The following is a 9299-nucleotide window of genomic DNA, read 5'->3' as shown; positions in this document are numbered from 1 at the left end:
TAAAGACAGAGTTTTTCCAAATCTCCACTGTGGCCGGAGTTTTCAGTTATGATTGTGACTTGTCGCTTTGTTAACGTGTAAAGCAAAAGCCCAAACACACTGAAATATCACCATTTTTGCTACGTGTAAATAAGGCCTAAATCATTCTACACAGAAAACACATTTCAGTTCTACTTCTAGCCATGGTTGTGTTGTTTCTGTAGAGGTGCAGGACTTTATATTGCAGTGAAAAATGAGCCCACAGTGAAGAAAAATGTGACAGGAACAAAAAAAAAAAACCTTCCAAAACAATTTGAACTTAAGAGGGTTAGCCACCTAAACACAAAAAACTGGGAACTCTTTCTTCAAGACTACGTGACAAACCTGGAAATAAAGCTCCAAAAAGATAGCAAAATGTGCACCAGTGTATTTAATCCAAAGATTTCTGAAATTCATGAAATACTGCCATTAATGTTATATTAATTTAACACATCTTTCTGTCACTCCTCCAGACCAACGCCATCAAGACCTCCAAGTACAACCTGTTCACCTTCCTACCTCTCAACCTGTTTGAGCAGTTCCAGCGGATCGCTAACGCCTACTTCCTCTTCCTGCTGGTGCTCCAGGTGAGCAGAGAATAAAACGCATGACTTTCATCCAACCGTCGGGCAAATTTTATGCAAAAATCTGTCTGATAGTGAAACGCACGGGAGAGGTTTGTTTCCTTTTCGGCTGGTTGAAGAGATATTGATTGTTTGGCACATTTGCAAGAAAAGAATGATTATAAGGAAATGTTTGTAGGAAACAGTGAGTCAGCTGTGCTCCTGATTTATCCCAGAAACTAATTAGAGAAAAACCCTCTGGAACATATTTTCATCTCTGATCCTCTGGATCAACTAAATAAACATTTTAAACTGCAATTTTTAGTGGTCATTATGTTTTGTGTTGTACATTTTTAAACCATGAAGATTTGATTGGTTGTCTGGCATCAGTGTTTAACACCAGCAGAAACCAGGAACAGAGACAAATGTTGGTTCATGCAATGCAGGAAAAACCTCCTGTCAGTTGGTGTTCAAACATTATTTGCAGTTTTTAATTTTTTTGTTGCAATTTTTTCTGACAGATAAAAACTCAAAGTCAAGCTTCGATTCAGTATTTATTGTGCAATAGATTTAAAATGCGATGGATCATCACCACGACGGATACAATCAGAAGTGCAGCTGTCAGATAAGCAGAGCAGCATGAATTTGTGAAACCATGGACCTGACATTTAGATGTGCAGCACGACATTTATTCTGAGTTCCAGCCTTTGCAGTTTGCTACTTGCATTGTTTCAGTTTGCGACTTTGAAATTGATTAACCGTGACGCCCCATTGTTACGTTCTCAGTGCGGAAATGTTTTCACTGTGTGACGCCTGCAGAAATTCCACAGATGCATATGTGGAAAGTTTAATGTCGTGCATAAATTGCATTACTTTCCATTGACAATCCCACAATGCACTGCAGCAGACCACAAAAACACGACGATTCATAACCCGACTTACTGTTGACTCGTGAGTAACCGGCCATCTGTTAAATGAAGTAATCAATGAAGTGAATAAAGGGAGGATTTTGGACACGGTGTGGATGAAAATGCAGAATCAATATTCATAAATATAACATTAGTTGTTTAACCAGTGACAGCAGATACAGACTTTGTTTATTTTTAACACTAAATATGTGCAGCTTTGTTGACACTTTCAGCAACCAGAAATTATTGTGGTTTCCAGAATTAAAGCTGACATTTTCTCCCACTCAGTTGCTGGTAGTCAACAACAAACCACTTGAAACCTCAGTATATTTTATTTTTCTTTACTATATTGTTTTTTGTGACCTGTCCAGGGTGTCCCCTGCCTTCGCCCTAAGTCAGCTGCGATAGGCTCCAGCCCCCTATGACCCTAATGAGGATTAAGTGGTGTATAGATGATGGATGGATATAGTTTTTTGTATTCAGATTTGTCTTTGTGGTTGTCTTATGCGTTGCTACAGTCATCCTCAAATGTATTCCTACCCTCCAATTAAAGAAGGAAAAAAAACAGCTGTCACTGAAATAAGTTGAAATTGACAAAAGTAATAATAAATGAAATTTAATGAAAATCATGACATTGCTTTTGAATTGTGGTTCAACAGAGATGGAAACAAGCAAACAAAAAAAAACAACACACACACAATCCTACAAGTATTATGCGACCTATAAACTAATATTTTGTTGAACAACCCTTTGAGCCAATCACTGCAATCAAGTGTTTTCTGTAACTCTCAGTCAGACTTCTGCACCTGTTGATAGTATTTTGATTCTGGCCCACTGCTCATCAGCAAAGTGCTCTCATTTGTCCAGGACAGTTATTTATTTATTTTTTAATTCTTCTTTTCAGGGGCACCTAGTTGAGCGGGTGACCCATGAACAGGGGCTGTAGTTCCCCGATGCAGTGCTCATAGGTTCGACTTCCACTCACGACCCTTTGCTGCAGATCTCTCCCCATTCTTCTCCCCCCTTTCCTGTGTCTCTCTACTGCTGTAAATAAAAAGGCAGCAGCCCAAAAATACATTTAAATAAATTATTCTTTTCAACCACAATTCAAAAGCAATGTCTTATTTTTCTAAATTCTAATTTAGCAAATTTTTGTTTATTATTACTGTTTTCAGGTTCTAGTTATTTGAGTGACTATTGTGAACTTTGCCTTTTCTTTAATAATAGGGTATGAACACATTTGAGGACGACTGTATTTAAAATTGTGCATCACTTTGGTTTAACTCCTCTTGTTTTAATTAGCTTTATTAATTTATTTGACTTGACAGTTTTGATGAAACTCCCTCCTCTCCTTTGTACAAATACACCAAAATCAGCAAACACAGGTTCATAAAAGTTGTGTGTAGGTGGAAGATGAAATGAAAGAGAAGCTTTTTTTTTTTTTTTTAAACCCCACAGAACACCTTCAGATCAACCTGAAATCAAACTACTCCTCAAACAACTCCTTAAGTTGTTCACATTTATTTGGTTTTATTGTCGTAATCAGTGTCAGGCGTCTGTGCAGACATGCAATCCAGCACGTCCCGTCCACACCTCTCACACTGAAGCCGTGCGTTAACCGCACAGGATATGGACGAATCGAGGGCGATGAGAATTAAGGAAGTGTCATATCCAGTACAGGAAATTGCCTCATCGTGTGCAAACAGCCGCGTTGCACCACAACAAGTTTTCTGCAAAGGAACCGAAGCAGTTTCAAATGAATCAAAAACTAAACTTGTTTGTCAAATTGGTCTATAAATGGATGCTTATTTTGAGACTCCTTAATGCTGCTCTGCTCCCAATATGATGCCAGTAAAACTTTAAGTCGCAGTGCATTCTCCAGCGTAGTCTGAGCATGATGTTGTTGCTCTTAAATGTCAAAGTTATCTATAAACGGATGCCTTTTTTTGTCAGTTTACGAGTCTAAACCCACCAGAGTTTGAGACACATGACAGCAACTAGTACAGCCCTGTTGTTTGTACATGTAATGAACAAAAACTAACAGTAAAATGACTGGATTTGAATACATTTTTGTTGCCCTATGGTTTAATTTTGACCCAAATTTGTCTGGAATAGGACAGATCAGGAAAAATAGCAACAATACTGTCTAGTATGACACTGTTTGTTTTAGTTTAGGTCTTAATTTACCAAATAAAATGCACGCGCTCTTCTCTTTCACCCACTTTTCTTTACCGATATCTTTGAAGATACACCCACAGTTCACCACTTTCTTCCTGCTTCTTTCCATTCAGAGGATATCCTGCAGTTATTGTGTCAATCGTGTTAAAATCTACGTTTTATCATGTCTCTTTACCATTCTGTATTTTCCCTCCAGTTTCCTCTTTCTGTTGCATGCAAAACTAAACTGAATCAAACTAAAGACAGTGTTTCGATTGTGTTCGTCTGTTTGCCTTCAGGTGATTCCTCAGATCTCCTCTCTGTCCTGGTTCACCACCGTCGTGCCTCTGGTCCTCGTGCTGTCGGTCACCGCCGCCAAGGATGCAACCGACGATATCGTAAGCACATTTGATGATGACATCCTCTTATTTTTCATTTTAAACAAATTGGAAAGCGCTAAGAGAAACCGTTCAGTGCCAAATAATCTTCTATTTTGCTTATTTGATCAGTAGAAATGTTTAAATGCCCTGCAGATCTACTGTAATTCTGCATCAGAACACACAGTTTACTGTTGATTTACTCTTTAAAGCACACATCAAAGCACATTTCACTGCAGTTTTTACAGCCTGGCAACCTTTAAGAGGCCAAGTTTCAGGCTGTTTTTATCTGAAGAAACACCAGTGTGGGTTGGCGTACAATAATGTTTCCCAAAACTTCGGGTCACGCAGTAAAACGATTGCAACATTTTGGAAAAAGACAACCTTTTCAGTTTAAGAGCAACCTTTAAATGACCTCCAGTGATGTTTCCTAACGCAGAACGTCCTACAGATCATGTGAACAGAGATTAAAAAATGTTTGAGTGGCGAAGGTGGAAGTAATGTGATGTTGTTAGACTGAACAGAAACTCCCAAAGACCAAGATTTTACCAATTAGTGTTAACGTAGCTGTAACATATCATCTGGTGTGTTTGTATTTCTCTAAACCAATCAAAATCATCGTGGGTGGTGCTAAACTCAGGATGTAGCAATGGTAGTCCTGCAAAATGGTGACTGTTTTGGTGGAGCATTTGCATGCAGGGAGGTGAGAACTATATTTAAAATGGACAATTCACCCGAGAAACTAGCAGCGTTGTCTTACTGCACGATGCAGAAGTTCAGCAAAACCAGCCGTTCTCAGTCTGCTCGGAAGTTGTTGTTGTTGTTGTTGTTGTTTCCTAGAGTGAAGGGGATTTTAAAAGCAGTGATTCAAAGATAACAGAAGGGGAATAGAAAGCTGCATGAAATGTTCATCCAGTAAATCAGATGTTTTCAACTCAGCCAAGCAGTTTTAGCTTCCAAACATGGAGCCAGAGAAGGCTTTTAAGAAGCAGAAATGGAGCATGTCGATATTTTTTTTCCATTATCATCATCTCATTCTTTTAAAAATTAATTTATTTGTTCTTTTTATGCTCTTTTGCCCTTTATTTATTTACTTATGTATTTAATGTATTTACTTTTGCTATAATTATAATAATATTAATAATATTAATAACAATAATTATTATTGTTATTATTATTTATTTTTGTTGTTGTTGTTGTTACTTCTAGAATAGTGTTCATGGTTTTTGCCCTGTATTTTCGTTTGTTTCACTCGTTGATTTTCCTTACTTGGCTTTGGCATTTTTGGTTCTTTTGATATTTCATCTGGTGGTGTTGTATTCACTTAATTAGAAAATCTTTTACCATGTTTAACTCTATTGTTCCACTTTGGCCTCTCTGTTTTTTTTTTCCTTCCGTTTGGACCGAGATTCTTTTTGTTATTCAGTAATCTTCCTGAGTATCCTCCTCTTCTTTTTTGCCCTGTCTGTAACGCACTTTGCAACATAAATACAAGTTGTTTTTATTATTTTTATTATTATTATCATTAGTAGTGGTAGTAGTATATAGCATGGTACTTTAGACATGATGGCTCCTCTAAACGTTCAGTAAGTAAATCATCAAAACTCTCACAAATTAAGAAAACTTATTCACCATTTTGACAGCATGTTTGCAATATTTAGAAAGCTGTGAAGTAAGAGAACGCAACCAAACACTGAAACCACAACAGAAATCCGTCTCAAAGCGACTGTCTGCAGGAGGACGCTAAACAACAATGAACCCGTCTGGACAAGGTTGAGATGAAATCCCAGCTTGCAGTCTAAGATTTAAACATGAAATTGTCTAGACCTAACTGACATCATGGGATAAATGATAGGACAACTCTGTTGTATTACCTTAACAACGACAAAACATGTTTAGTGCTGTTTCTTCTCGGCCAAGACTCTTAAGGGAAAGCATATTTCAGTTTGTCATCATGGCATCGGAGGACGAACAACTCCACACAGTTCTGGCAGTGAATCACCAGTGAGCTATGTGTTTACACTGACATGCAAACCTCGTTTTTTCTTGTTAAGTTTGCGGTCGCTTACCACATTGTCCTCCCCTGGCTCTTGTCTTATTTTTAAGTTTGTCAGTTCCTTTCCTCGCCTCCTCTCCTCGTGTCTCCGTCCTCCTACCACAGGGATTGAGGCAACATCAGTTAAATGTGACCATTTCTCATCTATTGTTGCAGTATAAAGGTGTTCATGACAACTTAAAACATATATTTGCTTTTTATTTAAATCACAATGTGCCATAATATGACAAGAAAGTCAGAGATTTTTTTGGTTTTTTAGTTTTCTTTCATTCTCTGAACCACCAAAACCATCTTATTTTTCTTTAAAATCCCCCAAATTACACCATTTATCAGAGGCAGAAACGGAGATAGTCGTTGAACTACTCGTCTGTGACATGGGAAAATGATCCAAATCTCAGTTTATAATTATGACAAAAATAAATTTATTCTGCATGTCTCATTTTAAAAAAAAAATGCCACATGTGAACTATTTGCTCGAACTAGATTCTGTATTAAAAAAATAATAATAGCAACAAATTCTGCACTCCTTTGTGCAACTGTAAAGCATGTAGAGATTCAGCTGCAGTTAACAGGCGTATGACAAAAATGTCGGGGCTTCTGGGCTGAACTGCAGGCTGTGCTTATACAGAGCAGAGAGGAGACACGTATGATAACAACATAAATGAACATGTGAGCAAGTAAAACATCTATAGTGAGTGTTGGTGGCACAGTTTGCAAACATGGTGTACATGTTGATGACAGGTTTTTTTTTTGTTTAAAACAAGCCATATATTACTCAAGAAATCCTAATGACGTTACAGAAACATGCGGTGCCCAGTGGAACAGCACCTGAAAAATGAAGCATACATGTTGTACAAAAGTAAAATATTCTAATGATAAATGAGCCCACAGTGAATAAAAATGTGTCAGGAGACAGAAAAAAATGTCCTGTGGATTCAGAGGGTTAACATGCAGATACACACACCTACATACTGTGAAGTATGAGGGTTGGTAACACAATAAAAGACTACGATATAAATATAGAGCCACATACAGGTTTATTATGATTGAATTATATATTATATACACACATGGTCTTTGTTGCTCCAATATGTGCATCATGTCACGCCTCTTTTATTCGTTAGTAAGACTTCCACAAAGTCATACATTGAAGATATCTTGTCTCATAGCTCCTCTACAAGTTTCCTCTTTCCCCAAAATGCATTTAAGGAAATCAAGACTTTTACCAAAATGATGCTTCAGATCGATTTCTGGCAGGAGAGCGAAAGATGGAGACGGCTCAAAATAGAGAAATGAGATGAGTGTCCAGTATCTCAATGTTAAATGAACTGTGGTTTATTCCCCCAAAGCAAAGAGTGCAGGAAAGCAGACTTGGAAAGTCCACATAATGAGCTCAAAATTAGAAAGCCCTCATGAGACAGAACAGTGAAAAGATGTGTGTGGACTTAACGGGAACAAGCCTTAAAGCCTGAGTCCAGGAGAGTTGAGATTGGAGCTGGGTGTGGTTTACTTTCTCCCATGGAAAATGAGTTAAAAAGTATTTTTAAACACTCTGATCACATGATTCACATAGTATGTGCATTATGTGACGTCTGCAGTGTTTCAGTATGTGCAGCACATGTCCTCAGATTGGTGATATTCTCTTCATTTGCTTGTGTTGAATGTATTTTCTTCCATCACGGTGATTTAAGTTGTCAGGGCCACTAGAAGTATGCCTTAATTTCTCATTTCCACATGACTGACCTCTAGCTAGTCATGTGAAAAGATAAAGGTAAGTTAAGATAACACATTTACTGCCTGATCCAGCGGTGATAATGTATAATTCCAGATATCGTCCTCGTGTATTTTTCCAGCTCTTTCATGTTTTTTCATGTTATCTCCTGTTGCTGATAATCTCCATTTGTGGGGAAACAGCTCGTTCATTGTCATCAGCAGTCACTTCGTCAACACTTCACCCTCCACTGATCTCCCTACAGGCAAACACCACACACATTTGTGTGTTTTGCAGCTTGTGTCTCTGTTTTATGAATATTGAACCAACTGACTCCTGGGCTGCAAGGTGGCTCAGTGGTTAGCATCGTTGCCTTGCAGCAAGAAGGTCGCCGGTTCGCGTCCCGGTGAGGACACCCGGGATCTTCCTACGTGTTCACACATGTTGAGGTTAATTGATGATTCTAAACTGTCCATAGGTGTGAATGTGAGTGTGCTTGGTTGTCTGTCACTAAGTGTAGCCCTGTGATAGACTGGTGACCTGTCCAGGGTGTCCCCTGCCTTTGCCCTGAGTCGGCTGGGATAGACTCCAGCCCTGCAGAACCCTAGTGAGGATTAAGTGGTGTATAGATAATGGATGGATGGACTCTGGCTTCCTGCTGCATTTCCATTATTTTATTTTATTACGTTATTTTTGGGAATCTCAGCTGCCGTACGCCAAATTCACTTCTTCTTTGTTGCTCAACCGAATGTTTCATCAGGTGGATTTGTGTAAATGCTGTGATGCACGTCTCCGTTATTGCAAAAAAAATTATGTCATGTGGGAGTAAAGACTGATGAAGAAATAGCACAAGTTCCCCTCCTTAAAGAGTCACACCTCTAACGAATGAACCGTAGAACGAAATGTACCTTTAAGACAATGAAAGGAAAAGTAGGTCTGGTTTCAGCTGTCAGAGTCAACACTGATGCATGTGGGAATGTGTGAGACTGGCATCGAAGGAGCCACCAAGAGGAAATAACTGATGTAATGGCTTAAACATTAGCTCATGGAGGAGGAACAGGAGACCTTTTTGTTCAACAGCAGCGATCCTGAACCGTCGTCACTCCCAGTGAACGTCTGTTGCCTCGGTGAGGTCACTGCGTTCAGGTTTGATTTGACCTCAGCTCGTCCTGTAAACAGATACTCAAGACTGAGCGCACACCATGTAGATGACCTTGCAAAACAAACGCTGGAGTGACTATTAATAGTGCTGGAAAGCAGCAGTTAAAGGACATTTTTTACAAGCCTCCTCCCAATGAGTTGCAGAAATTTGGGAAAGATTTAGTCTGAAACTGAACCCAAACACCTGGAGGAGGTCTCAAGAGTAGAAAACAGTGCAGAATATGAGCTCTTCTTGCTCATGCTGATGAGATTATTAAAACCTTTTCTATCCTGGATGTCCTTTTATCAGACGTGTATTTGTGGGGACATATTCAGTGTCTAACGGGCTGCAAGGTGGCGCAGTTGGTA

The 9299-nt window shown here is 38.8% G+C and overlaps 1 protein-coding gene across 1 annotated transcript in view; it reads left to right on the top strand.

Moving 5' to 3' along the window:
• The window catches only part of LOC103353430 (probable phospholipid-transporting ATPase ID), a 67492-nt gene that overhangs the window by 31508 nt on the left and 26685 nt on the right, over nucleotides 1–9299 (top strand). The window contains 2 exon segments of the mRNA XM_008276414.1: nucleotides 492–605; nucleotides 3946–4044. Coding sequence (XP_008274636.1) covers nucleotides 492–605; nucleotides 3946–4044 — 213 coding nt within the window.

Source organism: Stegastes partitus, unplaced genomic scaffold (assembly GCF_000690725.1).
Source record: "Stegastes partitus isolate 25-593 unplaced genomic scaffold, Stegastes_partitus-1.0.2 Scaffold71, whole genome shotgun sequence".
Lineage (NCBI taxonomy): Eukaryota > Metazoa > Chordata > Actinopteri > Pomacentridae > Stegastes > Stegastes partitus.
The sequence above is the reverse complement of the archived record's forward strand: the minus strand, read 5'-3'. Positions and strand labels throughout refer to the sequence as shown.